At 40.1% G+C, this 21202-nt stretch overlaps 1 protein-coding gene across 14 annotated transcripts in view; it reads right to left on the bottom strand.

Moving 5' to 3' along the window:
* The window catches only part of Camk2d (calcium/calmodulin dependent protein kinase II delta), a 257681-nt gene that overhangs the window by 154997 nt on the left and 81482 nt on the right, over nt 1-21202 (bottom strand). For all 14 annotated transcript variants that reach the window (XM_006970402.4, XM_015993241.3, XM_015993259.3 and 11 more), the window contains exon 3: nt 15436-15495. In XM_006970402.4, the coding sequence (XP_006970464.1) occupies nt 15436-15495 (60 nt within the window). The remainder of the gene's footprint in view (nt 1-15435; nt 15496-21202) is intronic.

Genomic DNA, 21202 nt, shown 5'->3' with positions numbered 1-21202 from the left:
AAGGAAAAAGGAACATTTACTACTCAAAAAGTACAAGTAGAAAGACACCGAGAAAAGATGGGAAAATAAGAAATTGCAGGCTCTAGAGATGGGTGTATGTGTCTTGAGACATATGTAGAGAGAACAATCTTAGGAACTCAGAACGTCAGAAGTTTTCAATGTCAATATCTTAGAATTTAGTTTGAGAAACTAAGGACCTCTAGAAAGGCCTTAAGAAAGGAAGCGGTATTGAGTCTGCAGCCTTATAAAAGATCCCTCTCTCAGAAGCCAAAGAAAGCTCTAAGAAAGGCTTAGCAGAGCCTGGGCTAAGGAGTGTGCATTTAGAAGAAGAGACCATTTACAAGCCATTGGGGAAGTTAAAGGCAGAGAAATTTGATTTGCATGAATCATCAAGGAAAAAGAGGGGTCGGGACTTCAAGTCTGCAAGTGTGGAGCAGGAGCTTTACAAGCTAACAGAACCTAGGAGCGGGCTTGGGTAGGGGTGCAAAACAAGGACCATTTCAAACACAGTATTATTAAGAAGGTACTGAAATCCACAGGAACATTCCAGTAAACAACAAGGAACGTGTCTAGAGGAAAATGTTCAAATGAAGAGCAGAGTAAGGAAAACCAGTATGTTATGGAGATAGCCTAGGTAGATTTAAGAGGGACACAGGGGAAGGGGAATTCAGAGAGAAGACTGAAAATAAGAAGTTAAAGACAAAGAAGAAACCCAAGTGTACAAAAGCCTGAGGCGGGGACTCGCTTTTCAAATCACGAGGGACACCGAGGAAGACTGGAACCAAGGGGGATCCAGTGGACTCAGTAACCAGGAGATGATGGAGTCACCCAGAGCTCCTACACTCAACACCAGTGGAGGCCTGAGCTGGACACAGAAGCTGGGGACAGGAAAGGCCTTGATGGGGTCTTGAACCAGATATCCTGCCTCAAAAACTAGGTAGCAATTCTTTGAAGGTAAAGATGATTACATGAGAGCAATCACAGACATAATGTCTGATTTGGGGCTGTATTGTTGTTTCTTCCCTCCCTGTCCTTAGAGATAGACAAGTGTATAGAAAACATTCCAGACTGACACAACCCTCTACTCTTACTATACCCAATGTAGGCACTTCCTTTACATGCTCCCACGAACTGTCCTAGCTGCCCTCACAAGAAGGAACCTCATGACATGGTTGGTACCCTATTTCTGTACTTCATGCAAATGAAAAGTAATGCTGCTACATCGAGAGCTGTAAGGGGACTTGTACAGATGAGGAAGTAAACAACGGAAGGTTTGTCAGGTCGAAATGTGAACTTTGGAATCAAACAAATGTATTTGAATCTTAGTTCCACCCTCTGTAAACTAAGCAAGCTCAACCAAATTTAATTAATGTCTTTGAGACTCATAGAGTCCCCATTTATATGGGCACACAATCAGTTACCAATGGTTAACTGAGTAAAAACAACAACAACAAAAACCAAAAAATAAAAATAAATAAATAAAAACAAACAAACAAACACCCCGGAGATTCAGTCTACTAAGACTTGAAGAATTATTGGGAAAATAGCAAGATAATTATAACAAATGTTTAGAATTGCATAAGCTTCAGGATATTAGGATCTAAAAATATCCCTATCTTTCTTAAAACTTTCAACTTCCAAACAGAATAAAGAACTGGAAGTTTGGAATTCTAGGAGTTATATTTAAAAAGATTATCAAGAAAATAAAATACTACCCAAACCTCTAATAATTAGAATAACGCTATAAAATAAGTTGGCCACTTACTGAAAATGCTATACAATCTGCCCTGGGATAAACCATGAGACACTCACAGTGGTCATTAAATTTTTTGGTTTGCAAAATGAACACTAGGCTCAGACTAATATAGACCCATGAAATAAAAGCAATACACTCCACTTTAAAATTAAGAACAAAGACAGAATACCTGGACAGAACTGTAAAATAATTTAAGACAGATTTCTCATAAAGAAATGAGGCGGTGGGTATGTCTATGCTATATAACTCAAAGATGAGAAGCAATCCAAATGCCGAGAAATCCAGAGAAATAGAAACATTACTTGGAGATCAGTTACACTGTGTTTCTTCCATCTACATTCATCCCAGTTAGTAGTAAAAAATGTGACATTTCAACGGGAAGGGATGAATTCTGTCTTCTAGGATGTGAGACAAACAAGGCAGAAAAGTCCAGGAAGGGCAGAGGACAAAGGAACAGGGTCAGAGGTAGTTGTCACAGATCCAGGTCATCCACGGGGCTGTTCCTGGAGTCATGCTTGGAGGCTCAGGAGCCCAGCCTGCCAGTGTATGGAGTAAATTGTCCGCAGCCTCAGAAGTACACCTCCAGTATGCGCTGAGACAGCAATATCAATCACTAACAGTATGAGAGAGTCTGGAGCAGTGACAGCCTATGAGGCCCAGGGACTCTGCTGCACTGCCGACACAAAGCAAGGATTGTTCCTCTTCTGGCAGCTCACTGTTCCTACCTATGCCTAAGCCAGCGAATATGAGTCAGAGTCTCTCACGCTTTGCAGGGACACCATCAACCTTTCCTTCCACTGACCATCTTGATAACCTGCTGGCTCTGGCTCTGTGCCTTGATATGATTTGCTTATTTCCTTCATTTGGAAAATTTGTTTATACCTGGTAAGAGTGAACACATTCAGAGCTGTCTGCCTCCCATCTCTGTCTCTGTGTTTCTGTCTTTGTCTCTCTTTCTGTCTCCCTGTCTATTTGTCTCTCTGTCACTGTCTCTCTTTCTTTCTCTCTGTATCTCTTTTGGTCTCTCTGCAACCATACAACACGTCCTGATTAAACTGCAATGAGTTTTTAAACTGATTAAAGTCAACTTCACAAATTAAAAAAAATAGGTTGAAAGGATAATAGGAATTGATTCTTAAGAAATTTGCAAATGAAGATGAGTATGTTTTCTTCTGTACTCTCCTAGACAGGGCTTTTATTATGTCAAGTTATTTCATTCTGGTTTATATCCATCGCTGTCGGATGGGCTTCTATTATAGAAAAAGGCAAGCTCTCAACAGGGTCCATTCTGGGTCAGTTCCATAAGAGGAACAACTGGAGAACTCAGGGAATTTGGGGAAAGGTGGGAAAGGATAGATTCTAAAAGAAAAAAGGAAGAGACAAGACATCATCAACAACACAATCGAAAGAAATGGGGAAACAAATAACTAAGGAAGCATCTTCTCAGTTTCTTGGCTGAGATGGGAGTGATTTCTCAAAGGGAAGACAAAGCTGGCCTCGGTTATATACAGGCCAGATGTTTAAAATTATGAGAAAAAGTCCAGAATCGAAATGATCCTAGTGATATCATGCATGTATAAATGCAAAGATCATTCAAATCAAATCGTCGACTTACAAGAAACAAAAAGAGAGGGCTGAGCATGGTGGTATTTGCATTTAATACCCATACTTGGGAGGCAGGGGCAAGTGACCTCTGTGAGTTCAAGGTCAGCCTGGTCTACAAAGCAAGTTCCAGGCCAGCTAGGACCACAGACTGAGACCCTGTCTCAAACAACAACAATAAAACAATAGCAGAGGTAAGCCTGGAGTGGTCTTAACTTAGGCTCCAAACTAAGTCCCAAAGCTATAGGTGACCCAGGTGGGTAGTTGAGTAGTGATGCTTAAGGAGATGGAAGACAGACATCAACAACTTCATCCTGGGACAGAAAAAGTAGTGTAAGGGTACCCGGAAACACAGGTAAGTGCCAATCAACCGGAAGGCACAACTAAAACTGAACAATTGAGGAAAAGCCTTTCAGGTCGCATGAGACCTAGACTCTGCAGCAGAACTACTGTACAAACTGGAGCCGTCTTCCAGAATAGGAAGAATTTTGAATTATAAAGCTAGATAGGTTACCACTGTAGTTACCAGTTTAACTTCTCAGAATAAGTAAAGTGGCCAATTGCTACAGAGCTGTTTTCCAGAGTCAGGAAGGAGTCAAGAGAATTCAGCTCATAGCCCAGTTTCAAGTAACCCACACAGCAAAGTCTTCTAGACTCTGAAGCAGGGATTAAGCAATCCCAGTCCACCATCTATGCTTATATATGTGGCCTAGCAATGATCCCAATTTTTTTCTTTTTCTTTTTCTTTTTTTTTTTTTTGTTTTTTGTTTTTTGTTTTTCAAGACAGGGTTTCTCCAGTTTGGGTGCCTGTCCTGGATCTCACTCTGTAGACCAGGCTGGCCTTGAACTCATAGAGATCCTCCTGGCTCTGCCTCCTGAGTCCTGGGATTAAAGGTGTATACCACTGCTGCCTGGTGGATCTCATATTACTGATTGTGTAAAATAAATCAAAGAATAATATTTCTAAAGATTTATTTGTTTTTATAAATATGTGTGTAGGCCTTCAAAAGTTTATATGTTCCATGTGCATGCAAGTTCCTAAGGAGCCAGAAAAGGATGTTAGAGCCCCTGGAACTGGAGTTTCAGGCCACTGTATGTCACCTGGGTGTTGGGAACTGAACTCAGGTTCTCTGTAAGAACACTGACTGTTCTTCATCGCTGAGCCATCTCTTCAGTCCCTGAAGAATAGTATTTTATGATGTATAAAAATTAAATTCAGCTTTCAATGTCCATCAATAATTCTGCCAGGACACCATAACTCATGCCTTCCTTTACGAAATGGTATGACTGCTTTTGAACAATAATAGTCAAGTAAGTGAGACTGGAGAGCCCAGGCACCTAAGCTTGGAGTATTTAGTAAGAGTGTGCTTCCTTGGCAAACTGAGCAATCCTCATTTCACAGCAGGACTCCCAACCTCCCTTAAAGGAATCACAGGCAGCAGAGCAAGCTGGTGATAACAGCAGCAAGACACACCAACACCTCTTTCTAGTGACGGGTTTTGCAATTTCATCTGGAATAGGCTTTAGCTTTAAATAACAGGGCAGTCTATTTAAGTGCTAAGCGTTTAAGAAATGTTCATCCATGCATGGTGGCACAGGCTCTAATCCCAAAAATCTGGAGGCTGAGTTCAAGGACAGTCTGGAAAGAGGGGGAAAACCATCCATAACTTTAATTTATGGTTATGCTTTCTGAGAGATCATCTAATCATTTCCCCGGAGGATGAGGAGGCAGCTGGCAGCTTTAGCTGTCCATCAGGTAAAAGAGACAAGGAACCACTTACTCTCCTGACAAAAGGACTCAAGTTCTCTACAGAGTGAGGGCAAAGTAAAAAGCACAAGAACCTGGCCAAGAAAGCAGCACCGAGGAATGTGAGGGTAAGTGACGGGAGGCTGTTGATGAAGGGCAGATTTATGAAAGAGGCATGCTGACGACCACCCCACGCACCCTTCCTCAAGGGCCCAACCAGATGGAGCCCAAAGCTTTGCTCTCAGGCTACAATCTTCCAGTAGGCAGGGCTCAGCCTTAGGCCACTAGCATTCACTGTAGCCAGAAGAAAGCCAGTAGGCTTTCTTGTGATTGCATGAGACAGTCATGTCATAAATGCATGCTTATGTGACTTCTCAAATTGTACTAATAGAACTGGTTATCTAGATTTGAACCTAGCAAAAATAAACACGCCTGTGAAGTGACTCTCCACCAGGGGCTGCTGGAGATGATACTACACGGGCCAATTCCTCCCTCGTGGGGTTTCTGCGCTACAGGGAGGAAACCAATCAAGAAATAACTCTAAGTTTCCTGGTTCAGTGTGACAGAGAAGAGGAACGGAAGCCAGACAAGTTAGTTAGGGATGCTCCGCTAGGCTGGGAGGCAAGCTGCTCCTCCATGGTGAGCTAGCAGAGGCAGGTTTCCCTTCCTCACCTTGAGGGTGGGTTAGCACAGGCCTGAGGGTAAGGGGGTGATGCTGAGGTTCTGGATGAGAGTGATCTGCTCAGGAAAGAGGTTCGGGCACTGCCCTACCACTGTCCTACCACAGTTATAGCTAAGGAAACACAAGTTGTTCACAGGGACTAGGGCAGAGGACCGGAGGGAAACTGGAGATGGGGAGACCAGGATGGGAAGAGGGAAGGGCAGCCGTTCACTGGACTTGGCCATGCCAGCCCTTGAGGATTCGGGCTTGTTTTGAGGACCATGGGAAGCTGCAAGTGAGTTTCTGAACAGAGGAGACAGTGGTTACACTTTCAGCAGCCAGGGCAATCTTTTAAAATTAAATTGGACATTGTCATTTCCCTCTGCAAACTAAAATCTCCCCAAAGGAAAAGCAAGTAACTGCATTCAATTACTCTGCCTATTGGCTGTCTCAAAAAAAAATTAATATTTTTTGTTTTATAGAAAAAAAATCACATAGAGGCTGTGATATCTTCCTTTTTGTTTTTCTTCTTTCCTAGGCTAGCTGTTCCGCTCAGTTACATCCCAGCGGCACGCCACTGACTCAGATTAATTGAGGGGAAGGCATGTCAGAATTAGGCAGACGTTTGAATTATTCTACTTTATTTAAATAAATGTTGTTACCCCTTGGTATGCGGCAGTGGGAATCAGGCTTGATATGGCTGTGTAAGAAGACAGTTTTGCAAAGACAGAGTTCGACTGTGTCAGCTCCCGGCTGTGCTTCCTCGGCTTCGGCTTCCACTGGACTTTCTGTGCCTCACTTTAATTAGTGAATGTAAATTATCCCAAACCAGTTCACCCTCCTCACTAGACGTGCCCTTTACTTGAAGGAGATCTACGGACTGATTCTCCGGGTATGTAAGGAGGATGCACGATCCCGGAGATACACCAGCAAGACTGTCTATTTGTTGTTTTTCTCTTACTGCTGCAGTCCTTTTGAAATCCAGGTTGCACAGCCTTGGACCTGATAATTAATGATTATAATATGCTGTTCTGTGCAGTGAAGGATGCCCTACAGCATGTTCCAAAGATGCCGGCAGGTACTCCCAGTTGTGATGCTAAAAAACACTTCCACACATTGCCAAATATCTCCAGGAGAAGGAGAAAGTGAAGGGACCAGATTCCCTGAAGGCTGAAAAACAAACATATTTATCTAAAATTAAAAAAAAAAAATTAGCTGCCTTAAAGTTTCCTTTAAGCATATCCAGAATGAAAATAATCTAAGAAAAGTATTGTTATTGCTTTTTATAAAACTTCCTGTTCAATAACTAGTCTTCTCATCTGACTACAGTCTCTACTATAACATAATTATACTACAAGGCTGGTGGGCTCACCCACATTCACTGTCTGCGGTATGCAACGGGGATCATGAAATATAGATTCATACTCTCCAGATTTCCGTGCAATTTTGCCTCATAGAAATGAAACACAAATATGCAAACATACACATTTAAACAACTGAACCAGTTTGAGACACACAATTAGCAAAGGCATGGAAGAGCAGAGAGACCATTCATTCTAAGTCACAACTGGGAGGTACTGCCTATGCATTCATTATCGACACTGAAAATCTGACTTGACTCTCACTGACTAGCTTTCACTTTTGGCCCAGGAGGGGCAATCATAGTTACTGCCACCCATTTCGATTCTGAAGAGGAGAGCACAAAAGGCGAAGAGTTCACAGATTCTGCCAAGAGGCCAAAGATCAGAAGTTTGAACAGTATTTGGTGTGTGTGTGTGTGTGTGTGTGTGTGTGTGTGTGTGTGTGTGTGTGGTGTGTTTTCTTTTTCTTCCATGGTCCATTAAGAAGGGTATTTTTCCAGTCCCTAATAATAATAATAATACAATCATGTTCTCCACTCATCTAAATTTCTACTATTTCACAACTTTGTTTCTCTCCTTTGTTCTCCATTAGCAGATGAAGGGATCAGTGTCTGTAATCACCCCAATTAGAAACCTCAGGGTAACCTCCCTTCCCATCTGCCACAACTTAACCACTGCCCAAGCCCTCCTGAAGTTACACCTCTAAAAATACAGTGACATCTCTAGTATTTTTCCCTTGGCATCTAGCTGCCATGCTATGGTTCAGAATCCACCATGCCCTGACACCTAGGGTAAATTCCAAAGGCTCTCAAATGCTCTCTCTATACCAGTTTCTCCGGATGCCAAGCACCTTTGCCTTTTACTACCAATACATTCTTCTGAGAAACTGATAATCCTTAAATCTTTAATAAATTATCTAGTTTCTACAGATTAAAGACCAAATCCCTTCCCTTCGGAGGTAGAATTTCTCTACAATTACTTCCAGTCAGTCTCCATGGCTGACAAAAAAATCATTCCAATTCTCTGTACTCAGGAATGATAAGGACTTTTACAACTCATAACTTTAATATTCTTAGACTGTATTTCACGCTTCGGTGGCTCCTAATTAACAGCTTCATTACAGAATGTAACTGTGCCACACTATAGCTGCATAAGTAACTCTTGGCTCTAGGCTTGGGATCAAGGACTATGCCTCGGTCATCTTCGTGGTCTTTCAGTACTTGAGCTGTAATAGTTAGTGATTTGGCTAACTGCCAGACTCATCAAACCTCTATTCACTGGAAACAGTTGAGAGCTTCTAAAACTATTTATACACCATTATTGATTGGCTTTTTGTTGCATTTGTACTATTACTCACACAGGTATCATTTTCTTTAATTCCCAAGTCAAATGTGTATATAAAACACATTTAATGATATTTAATAAATTATAAACAAAGTGACAAGTGTGGAAAATTGTATTTTTAAAAGCATTTAAGAGCTAATCAAAATACAATGTTGTTTCACCAGTTCGAAGTATATAAAAATAGATAAGATAAAAGCTGTTTTTTTTAAATAAAAATGCATGTAAATGGAAAAATACTGATGTTTCAAAGATAATAATTTTGGATGTGCTTACAAAGCAAATATTTATAGAACGTAAGAGTCCTCTTAGATAATTGCAAAATAAAATAACAACAAAAGGCCCATTTATTTTCTCAGAATAACAGATGAAAGACAAATACTTCAAAATAATATGCTCACAAAACTTCCATATTCTTTGGTTATTCAAGCTACTGAAAATTCCTTACTATTTTAAAAATATTTAGTGAATAAACTCAATACTAAAAATCTAAAGTTTGAAAAATGAATTATAAAAAATTTTAAATGTTATTAGTATAAGCAAACCAAATATTTTTTTCTGTCAATTCATGGGAAATAAATTAAATTACTACTTAAGTAAAATAAAAGAATATTTCAAGAGAGGAACAGAAGTCATTCCTCTGAATTTTTCCATTTCCTTCAATGCAGGCTATTGGTCTTAAAACTAAACGCTAAAGGTAATGTTATACCAAATGAGACCCATAAGTTCATGGTAAGTTAATTCAACCTGAATTTGATTTTGTTACATGATGCACTGTACATCAAACTCAGAGGCAAAACTGTCTACCCATGGGGCATTTCTAAAGAAGATAAAATCTCATATTTAAATTTATTAGTAATAAATATTTAGAGCTACTTTTCCCAACGCAGAAACTTTTCTACCATAATAAATCACAGCTAACAAAATGCCCCAAAACAAATGCTATAATCACATGTTAAAGTACACTGTCTGAAACTATCTCAACACTCTAACACATCTGTAACCTCAGCACTCAGGAGATGGGTGGTCCAGGCCAATCTGAACACACAGAAAGACTTTGTAAAAGAATTTTTTAAAAATTACTAACACCTTTAAATTAGTACATCATTATTCCCAGTGTGTTAAGTAAGTTTATTTTAAAGACATTCATCATGTGCTTGCATGATTCACGATACCACTAGTCATCACTCTGTATTCAGCATCGCATAGCAACTTAATCCTGACTTCTCCCCACACACAGTTTTTGCAATAAGTTTTTAAAATATTATACAATATCACTCCGGTTACTATTCTGTTGTTTCTTTAGCTTTCACTGCTTTCTGATAAATATTTGGTTCACTTTTTCTAATTAATGAGGAAAGGGTAAAAGACTATCTTGTACAACATGTAAAATACAGAATTTATTGCAGGTCAGTTGTGGTCATCTAAATGACAGGGCAAGTTTGTCACCAAAATACTAACCTGCGTCACTGAAGAGGATTTGGTTCTATAGAAACTGTCTTAATCATTAGCATTTAAATAATCTAATGCTGATGCTTCCCTCCGGTAAAAGGGTCTAAGGATAAAGACCCAAATCTGGAATTTCTCTAGGTAAGAGAACTGGTCCAAGCAATCTTCATAAAATCTTAAGGTTCTTTTCTGTACATTTGAAAAAACAGGGTGACTAACCCAGACTGCTACAGTGGGTAGCAGCAACATGGAGTATAGAAGATCTGGGTTGTAATGCTAGAGTACAGATGTGGATTCCAACCCACCATACTGGACACCGAGCAATCTCTATGGGCTTTCATTCCTATTCCTTGTCTATAACATGGAGAAAATAATGGCATGTGTTTGCTATAAAAACTAAAAGGTGGAACACACAAGAAGATTGCCCTTAGACCAGTGCCCAATAACACAATTTTATTATTAATTCTAGAGGCCAAGTTCTTTGGAATTCCAACACAACACTATTTATTTATTTTCAAATCTTAATGTGATAGCTTGTGATAGAAAAGTTTCTAATAACTGTCAATAATGCAAAAAAAATGTTGATGGGGCAATGTCACAATAATATTAATATGAATAAATGATATTCAGGTTGCCTTTCTACTAAAAAGTCTACATAAAAATGATGAATTTCACTTTCAGTCAGGTATTATAAAGGGTATAACACTGTCGTAATACCATGTGAACAAGGAGGGTGGGAGGGAGGAGAGAAGGAAGGAAGAAGGAAGAAACTAAGGGGTGGAATGAAGGAAGGAGAAAGAAGAAAGGGAGGGAGAGAGGAGGTGAAGGAGGGGAGGAAGAAGGGAAGGAGATGGACAAGTTGGGATCCAGGCAGGACGGGCAGAGAAAGAGTGCAGATAAAATAAATTTTGAAAAAAAAATGTGTTTGTAAGGGGAAAAGTCTCTTCCTGCTGTTTTTCACATTTATTGGAAAAGACAATCAACTCTTCAGACAGTAATATATTATAGGAAATTTAGACTTCACATCAAGTAATCAAGATAAAGAGGTGAGATTTAATCAAATAAAAGTTAACCATAAAACAAGAACGCTTTGCTTTCTATACTAAACAATATGTGGCCTTATTTTCCTGTCAGAAAGTCACTAGAGAAAGTAGCTCAGCAGTAAAAATTATTTCCCCCGTGTAAATAAAATGCTGTGAATATAAGAATAATCAATAACAGAGGAAGAATTCATATGGAAAAACTGAGAAGTGTTACTGTGGGGGATGCTGAATTTCCATCATCCAAATTTTCAGTCCTGCCTCATACGACCAGTGAGGTTTTAGCATTTTTATTCCTTTTCTTAGAGACTAATCAGTATTTACTCAACCCTGCCTGCCTTCTCTGTGTTACTTTCTTTCAAAGGGTTCAGAGCTAGAAACACCACAGTGATGGTTATTTATTCATTTGTTGAGTGATGATGGCACTATTTCGGCTTGACAGTCTCGGTGCCTGGCTGCACTAGTTCTCCACGGGACCTGAGGATGCTGGAGACAAGCACTGGCAGAGTAGAATGGAAAACAATGGAATTTACAGGTTGGATGAAGTGATCTGCTAAAAGAGCAGAAACACACACACACACACATACACACACACACACACACACACACACACACACACACACACACACACTCGTCATTGCTAATATTGTCCCGTGGGAATTTGAGGGATGGTATGTTTCGAAGACCGGGAAGGTCTAGGATGGCGGTCACAGAGTCAGTTTGCTGTGTAACCCTCACACCCACAGAGGCAGGGGAGGGAGGGAAGAACAGCACCTCTTGAGAGCCTGTGTGATGATGACCTTTGCATATGCTTTGCTACTGGGACCTTCGGTCTCTATCTGCAGATTCTAAAGTAGGCTTAGATCATTCATTCCTAAGGAAACTCCGAGGCTTAGAGTTTAGGAAAGTAAACTTATGTAGATCTTAAATATACTTAGCAATCACAGGCCTGAAAAACTTCTTCGTACGAAGCGGAGCATCTCTATATGAGGTCAACACTTGTCAGCAAATGCAATGTCATGTGCTGTTACACGTGTCATATAATAAAACCTGTGCAGACAGAACATGTTCTGAAACAGCTCTATATTAAGATGTGTTTTTCAGTATTTGACCGATTTTACTTTATCTTATCGAGACAGTGTGTCATGTATCCCAGAAGGGCATTAAATGCACTCTATAGCTAAAGATGGGCTTGAACTCCTGGTCCTCCTGCCTCAATCTTCCAAGCCCTGGGGTTACAGGTGTGTTCCACCAGGCCAGCCTAGTGATTGAACTTTATCATTTACTGCCCATCCTATACATCAGAGGAACTTGGGTGAGCCAAACAACCTCAGTTTTGTTGTTGTTAAAAACAGAACAAAATCGCCTATATCTTTGCAATCATCAAGTTAGCATCTCTAAACACCAGTGCCTCTTTATCAAGGCAATTAAAGGGTATGGTCATCAAGAATTCAGTCATTTAAGGATTATGACTCTGGAGTATTATGTCAGAGATTCAAACAATATTTCCTCAATAATTAAAACAAAACATGTAGTGTATGCTCCATAACCTGTGGCCTGTTATTGGAATGTTAGAGTTGTGACACACTGAACACTACTCTCTCTGACTGTGTGCACTGCACTTGGCTATAATCTGCTTTGCACACAGAAGGCAAAGCCAATCTGGCTAAAATCCTCCTTCTGTCCAACTGGCCTCCCATTGCACTTAGAAGGAGAGACAAGCTCCCTCACCCAGCAAATGCAGCCCTATGGGACGAGACACCCACCCTGCCGGCTCAGTCATTCTTTCCACTCTGGCTGCTCTCTTCACTCTTCCTGACAAGGGCCCTCCAGCCTGAACTGTTCTCCTCCTGAGGGTGCTCATGAATCTTCCACAGTTGTTTACATGTCAGTTTAAATGTGACCCCCCCCCCCCCCCCCCCGCCACAGTCATATTTTGCGGAACAAGCCATTTTAACGTAGTGGCAAACACACTCTTCTTTTCAAACAGGCCCAACTTTGGACTCTGCTCATGACCTTCCTAGGACAGTCTGTGACTAAAGAATCCTGTCAGTCATGCTGCATGTTAGTATGTGACTGACAGTATTGCTCACTTCTTTCCCATAGTGCAGTAGTCAGGGTAAAATCTGTCTTCATAGCTAACTAGCATCTGACTCTGCTCTTTTTTTTTTTTTTTTTTTAAACAGGAGCCACTCAGTCTCCACATATCCAATTACCCCACATCAATTACAAGCATCAGGAATCTCTATGACATTATCTGGAGGTTGGCTTGTTTACACACTCCAATGCAAGGTGTGCAGGCAGAGACACCATCTCTCTTGAGTGCTGCTTCCCTGTTTTTGTGACAGCCCAGAAACCACTAATCTAGCACTCTCTTCTCGATGGTAGGTTGAGTGGGACAGTTCTTACAAAATGTGTAACACAGTAAGAAGGTACACACCAAAGAATGCTGAAAGTTAGCCATGCATGAGGTTCATTTTTTAAAAAGTCAGAAACATATAAAACAAACATTACCAACTGTTTCCTCTGGTTTCTTATTTAACCATCATTATATTTTTCTGAAATTATTTCTAAGTGTATATATTGCTTTTTCAATCAGAAAAACATGTTTTAAAAAGCACTGAAGAAAAGTTGTTCAATAAATTGTCACTTTGGGGTCCTTTAAAATGTTTCTCTTTAGGGAAAAAAAAACCTTTTTATTTACTGTAAGTTCTCAAGTCTTGACTCTTTGGTGGTATATGCCTTTAATCCTAAAACCAAGAGGCAATAGGAGGTAGATCTCTGTAACTTCCGGGCCAGCCTGGTCTACATAGTGAGTTTCAGACCATGCAGTGAGACCCTGCCTAAGAAGAAAAAAAAAAATGAGGAAAAGAAATGAAAAAAGGAGAATTTCACAAGGGAGAAACTGTCAAGCATAGTGTCTGTTTTCTTGAAGTTTTAAAATGTAACAGATTTTTAAATGATAGATAAACAAGGCAGTAAAAAAGAGCAAATAATAAAATAGAGGTTAGGAACCTCAGCTGCTGGGCAATCCAGGCCCCTCCCGGCTTCCCTGTGCAGTCCAGGGCGGCAGTGAGCATCAGCTACAGGAAGCCCTGCTCCACATCACCACCCTTCTGCTCTCTGCAGGGAGCTCAGGCGCTCTTTCATATTTATTTATGTGTTGTTTTGAGGCAAGGTCTCACTATGCAGCCTGAGCTGGTCTGGAACTCAGAGAACTTTACCTGCCTCTGACTCCTGAGGGTTGGGACTAAAGGTGTGCTGGGCCATGATGCCTCTTCCAAGCTGAAGCATCCCTTGTTCGTTGGCAGCTGATTACTCCCCTGAGGATAGCTGCTAGTGCTATTTCTAAATCGCTATTCTCCACATAAGTAAGTACAGGAGAGGGAGATTAGGTAATTTAGGGACCCAGCAATTAAAACAGTTAAGATAAAGCAAAAAAAATTCAAATGCTCCTATTTCCTCCAACTAGAAAACAAGCGCTGGTGTAATTCACTGGGCAAGATTCTGCCTTGGGGTCCCCTTAGCTGCCGACTCTCTCTCTGTTTAGAATGACTATCTTCTAGCTCCAGCAGGCCACGTGACCAGCTCCTTCTCATGGAGTCATCTCAAGGGGAGTCTTTACTCCAATTCTCCACGCAGAATGACATGGTCCTGACCATCTCTCTGGACTGGAATCCCTCAATGGAGCAGGATAAGTCAAAGGCAACCGAGGAGATGATGGGCTGGTTCTCTCCATCACCAGCAGCTGCTGAACAATTCTTAATTACACTCACACGCAGATTCCAAATATTACCATACGTTGATTGTGGTTTTTTTTCCTTTTTCCCAATTTTTAGCTCCTTAATGGTCTTATATGAGTATACATATGTGGGGTTTTTTTTGTTTGTTTGTTTTGTTTACTTTTACATTGTTTGTCTATGAGGAATTGCTACTTCTTGAAAAACTATAGCTACAAATTTTAACAAGTAATGCCTGTTTTTACAACTCCTTTCCTAACTGGGTAAGAGGTCATCATTTTTTTTTTATTTCAGAAGTGTTCAGAGGAAAACTATGAGCTAACACAGCAGACTCCAAAACATGTTAAAATCAGGTGAATAAAGCATAGTCAGATGTTACTTAATTCTAAATTATTCTCAGCACGCTCATCGGCTAATGTGCAATCAATTTTCAGTACAACAGGCAATAGACAACATTTATTTCATTGTTATATTCATTTCTACAAAAGAAGGTAAAGCTAATTAATTGAAATATTTTTTTTAAATTTTCAGTCTTGCTTCACAAATTGTATTAAAAGGGATGATGTAATAAAATATATATAAAAACTTACAAAAGATCAAATGTAACCATGATCAAGAGATTACAATCTATTTGTTAGTAGCTGTAAATACTCTGATTATTGAAATTAAAACTTTTACTGTAGTTTCATATAGCACATAACATGTATCATTTAAGATTCGTTGAAAATATTTCCTCACCAATATTGGGATGCTTCAAAAGACGGCAGATTCTAGCTTCCCTTTCCAGTTTCTGGTGATCTGTTGAAAAATAATAGAGAAATAAATTACAAAAAGGCCAAAAATAGTAAGTCATAATAGGCAGTATACAGATGACATAAAGCTTATTTGTTCTTATTTATCTTTTGATTCCTTTTTTAAAAAACAGTGGTCATTTGAAGTTGCATTTAGGTGAAAAATACCTAATGCAGCAACCTGGTTTTCTGTAGTTTGGATTGTCTTGGTATTGTATGAAGTTACAGAACACAGCAGAATTCACACTTGGAATGTTGACAGGGTAAGGGCTGGCACATAACAATAATGCTCCTGTCTTTGCATTTTGTTTCACATTTATTTTTATCGGGGGAGTTTGGAGTTGGCTGGTTTTGTGGGTGATTGGTTCTGTACTCCAGGCTGACTTAAAGCTCACAATCCTCCTGCCTCAGCTTTTCATGTGCTGTGATTGCCAGCATTCATGACACCTAAAATCACTCAAAATAAGCAAATTCATGTAGGATGTGTATCTGGAAACGTGAATCCAAATGTCACCAGTGCTGATGAGGTCACTATAGTTTACCCCTGGGAGCAAAGGGCTTCCTGTGTGGTCAACTGTTCTCTATACAGTTGCTGGGCTAAATCACTATGTGGGTGCTGTTCCTGAGAGCAAGACTTCCAGAAATCCATGTTGCTGCTCAGCTCCACCTTCCTCTGTCTGCCTACCATATTTTTCCGGGTACATACACTCCATTTTCTCAGGTAAATAAAATAATAATGAAAAGAGAGAATCCATTTTACATTTTTGTGAGTCCCTTCAATTCCTGTCCAACAATAAAGATCATATAGTCATGTTAGCTTTGATATTCAGTCTGCCATGCAATTTGGTTGGTGTTTTAGTGTATGAATAGCATCTGACCTTACAAGAATATACAGGACATAATTTAATGGGCTTTTCAGATAACTATGAATACTGTTCTTTAATGTTATACCCAAACTCAGCACATGGTAGTTGGTTTTTTTTTTTTTTTTAAAGCTTAGGTGCCATGTGAAATTTGAAACCTTACAAATCAAATTTATGATCCCTATCAAATGAGGTTATAATTGTTAATGTTTAAATCAAATGGACTTTCAACATTATATATTGTCTAATACAATTAAACTTTACTCCATCATATTAAAATCTTATTTTACATTTAGGAAGAAGTATACAATTTTATCACATGGTACCATTGTCATTGGGAAATAGTGGTTCAGTAGATAATGTAGTTCTTCCTAATGCTGGCATATTTCATTATAGGCCTTCATAAAAGTACAATCTGTTAATATCACCACCAATCACATCAGAACAACCTTTAGTTTGGGTTATCAGTCAGCTCTTGTGGGTAGATATAATTTGGCCTAAATTCTAATTGTTTTTCTTGAAAGCTTATGATATCAGCAATAAATACTGCCTGCTGCAGTTGCTTCCCTTGAAATGAGATGCTCCCTGTTCACGTCTGTCCACGTAAGTCTGAATGACCCCAGCTAGCTTATCGGTTGTTTCTTTTTTTTTTTTCCCAATACCAATGATGCTGGTGAAGGGACAGCTGATGGGGTGTCCGTTCAGGCCACCACACGGGTTCTTTGCCTGAGCAAACACCAAATGTGGGGACAGAGCAAAGGCGTTCCCTCATGCAGTGCAACCGTCATGCAGAATGTTACAAATGCATCAGCAACAGTTAAAGCTTCACAGCTTTGATTTCTTCATCACAGACAACATTAAATGAAATCAACTCCTCTTCTATTTCCCCTAGTGGGACAACAGTGCTAAAAGGACTGGTAATATGGTTTAGCACTACTGCCTTGAGACATGCGAATTTCAGCAATGCTACTGGCCGTTTTTTTTTTTTTTTCATTCGTGACACATCACATGTCAACACACACACACACACACACACACACACACACACACACACACACACACACACACACAAAACTGTTAACAGCTGCTTTGCAAAAGGCAAATAAGGTCTTCGTTTCATTTAAAAATACATTTGACCTTACAAATCCACTGAGAGAAGTCCAGAATTTTCCCAGATCCATATTTTGAGAACTGTCAATCACAGCTGCACATATAAACTGTCTTCTGGAGTTTCAAAAAATAATGTGGGCACACACATGTGTCTGAGTGTGTGCATGCACACACACACTCTGAGAAAAGCAATGTTTTCATGAAGTAGCCACACTGCATGGGGAGACCCTAAAACCACTGTCTACACTACCTAAAGCAGTGTATCTTTCAATGGAAATTCTTCAAACTGTGATGCCTTGAACAACTCCTAATTCTTAACTATATGTAAACATTATTATTTAAAAATATACAAGCAAGCACAAAAGGTTACATCAAATTTTGAAAATATACTTATTACCATTATCTTAAACAAGTAAAGTATTTGATGTGGAAGATACATGCTTACAAGATCTATAACTTCATTATGGAGATAAGGATATATGCAAATATATGCTAATCATGTGACATATACAAATGTAAAATATGAAATATATGTAATTATATTATATAAATAAAGGAAAACAAAAAAGCAAAAACCTTTATAGACAATAAGTTTTACATTGTTTTAGCTATAGAGCTGAAAATAATTACAGATTTACTTTTACTTATTTTTTTTTTTAATTTTTTGGTTTTTGTTTCTATGGCTGGCCTGAAAGCTGCTATGTGGAACTGGATGACCATGGACTTCCAGTTGACCCTGAACTTCCAACAAGCCTTTCTGCTTCTACCTCCTGCACACACGTGCCACTGCCATGGTTTTTATAAAGCTGACTGTTGTTGGCAGAGCTGCCGCCTTACAAATTCCATAGGCTTAAGTCCGAAGCCCCAGACCTACACATGTGACTGTAGCTGTGGGTGGAATGTTTTAAACGGTAATTAAGACAAGGTCGGCGTGTGGGCTCTAATTCAATACGGCTGGCATCTGTGCAAAAGGAAGAAACCAGGACATTGACACATGTGCAAGAAAAACTGTGGAGAGGGACAAGGTTGCTCTCTATATACCAAGAGAGAGGTCACAGGAAAAACATGCCTCTGACACACTGGTTATAGGCATCCAACTTGCAGAACCACAAGAAGAAGTAAATTCTGTTTGTTTGTTATGGTGGCCTACGCAAACTACTATACCCGTGTACTAGCTTTCTATTACTGTGTGTCAAACATCACAAGTGTAGAATCAGAACACATATATACTTCGTATCATAGTTTTTATGAGTCAGGATCCTGGAATTAACTATACCCTCCAATCAAGGGACCAGCCATGGCTGAGAACTCATATGCTTCCAAATTTACAGACTGGTTGCCACCGATCAGTTGTGCAAAAGACCACTAAGCTGTGGGCCTCAGTTCTTAGCTTGGCCGGAGCCAGCCCTCAGTTTCCGGCATGCATCACTAGATCACAACCACCACAGGATAGTCGGGGAATCAAAGGTGACAGCCATTCTCCTATTTAGCCTGAGCATGGGAGACATGGTCCACGTCTGTCACCTGTTGGTGGGAAGTGAGGAACTGGACTGGCCCGATGGTGATACATGAGGGCACAGACAGGAGGTAAGGGCGACAGGACTCGGCTCTGCTCTGTCTGTCCAGCACGCTCCCTTTCCACTTTCACATCTTTCACTCTTGCAGCAGCTTCATCGACTTTTTGCTCACACCCAGCCATCAAGCTCTAGATCTCCCGTGAATCATCAGGGATTCTGCACTCTCCCGCTGGGGTGTGTTTTGACATTCCAAAAAAAAATGATGATCTATCTAAATCCTAGTTTTCATTAAAATAAGAATTTTATAATAATGGATATGCATACCACCTGGTGTGATTCAAATTCAACATCAAATTCACAATTTTATTTTTAAAAGGAGTAGGTAATTGAGGAGGAGGGATTAAGTACCTATTCCTTCAAAAGCACGTCTGTATTTATCCTGCTGAGGAGATAAATTCATTATACACTTGAGGTTTCCTTTTCTTTTAATCCAGTCATCAACGGAACTCCTACATCCTGCCTCATTTTTTCCCCAGCACTCACAACTACAACAGCAAGAGACAAGGATGGTTATACAAGACAGGAGACCCTTGACATTGTTTAGCATTATTTGAAGAATTGGGGGAGGGGGTGTTTTGTTGTTGTTTTTTGAAACAATGCCTTATGTAGCCCATGCTGATCTTAAATTTGCTATAAAGCTGAGGTTGATCTTGAATTTCTGATCCTCATAGCACTTCCCGATTACAGGAGTTACAAGCATGTGTAACTACATGCAGCTCACGTGGTCCTAGGGGTGGAACTCAAGGCTTTGTACATAAGAGGCAAGCACTATATGAACTGAGCTACATCCGCAGACCTGAAGCCGTTATTAGCCACAGCCCTGAAGCTAATATAGAACCACCTTTCCTTGTCATTTAGTATTTATTAAAGCACTCTAGCTATAACAGTTGGGCTGAGGAACTGTCATAAACAATGCTATAAAGAAAACATGTTTTGATCCAGTTTTGACACGGAGTCAGTGGGGAACAGCATCACCAAGAACAACCCTCTGGGTCGTGAAACAGTTTATGAGAATCTAGGTATATTCACTCACCTTTTCTGGCTTAAGATGCCATAATAAGGTAACTTATTTCAAACTAAATGAAAACTTAAAATTCAGACACAGTGAAGTAGTGACTCCTTTACATGTTCAAGAATAAAATTTTAGTATGCATGCAAAACATCTGACCATACACGTGAGTGCTAGCCCTCAATCACTTTCCCACAGCAATAGGGGCGCCGTGAAAACTATAGAAAGCAACAACCTGCTGATCTGCACTAGGAAGGGAGTTGTCATCGACTTCTTCGATTGCTAAGTGACATCATTGTAACCAACACTATCAGTTGGTTCTCATCCAGCATAGCCCCTGGGAATCCCAGGTGTGACAAGCCACAGCTTTGTCCAGTGGAGCATCTTAGCACAATGTTGAGGGACAGCCAGATGGAGGAAGAGTTTGGCCTTCTGTTGCGATCATCAGGTACTATCCATTTTTACCAGCACATGCACATACTCACATGACATAAACTACAAGCTTACATGAATGTACAGCCCCCAAAACGCTTGGTTTTTACTATGTCCAAAAGGGTTTAACTGCCCCAGCTTCCCCTTCACACAAAGAGAAGCACACTCTTAAATAACTGATACCAAATCTATGAAACTGTGGATGTCACACCCATCAGGTCCATGACAACAAAGAGATGAACATCTCCTCCATTACCATTTTCTATCCACTGGCTTTTCAAGTGGCAGCCCTAAGGTCTGCCTTCCTTTTGCTTGCTGCCTAGGTCCCCACCTCCTGAGGCCCTATGCTCCAGTCTGGGATCTACCTCTTGAGTCTGTCAGTTTTGAGCTCAGGTTATCCATGCTCCTCTGGCTTCTGCACTTCAATGAGCCCAACTCCGATTTCATGTCACATTTGTTCAGTCTCCAAGCAATCACAGGCACAATTAAGAGGAGACACCCCTAACTCCTGTGAACTAAATGTGGCAAGTGAGTCATTCCCAGAAGAGGGGAAATTAAATGATGTGGCCTTAAACTACTTGAAATGTTGTGCTGTTGCAGGTGTTCACTGCATATCTTCCTACTTTTAAAGTTTTGCTATTTCACAGAGGCCACTGCAGAAAACCACCATGAATCAAAATGCAGAGTTGTCAAGAGCCCAGTCTCAACAGATACATCTGCAAA

Source organism: Peromyscus maniculatus, chromosome 6 (genome assembly GCF_049852395.1).
Source record: "Peromyscus maniculatus bairdii isolate BWxNUB_F1_BW_parent chromosome 6, HU_Pman_BW_mat_3.1, whole genome shotgun sequence".
Taxonomy (NCBI): domain Eukaryota; kingdom Metazoa; phylum Chordata; class Mammalia; order Rodentia; family Cricetidae; genus Peromyscus; species Peromyscus maniculatus.
The sequence above is the reverse complement of the archived record's forward strand: the minus strand, read 5'-3'. Positions and strand labels throughout refer to the sequence as shown.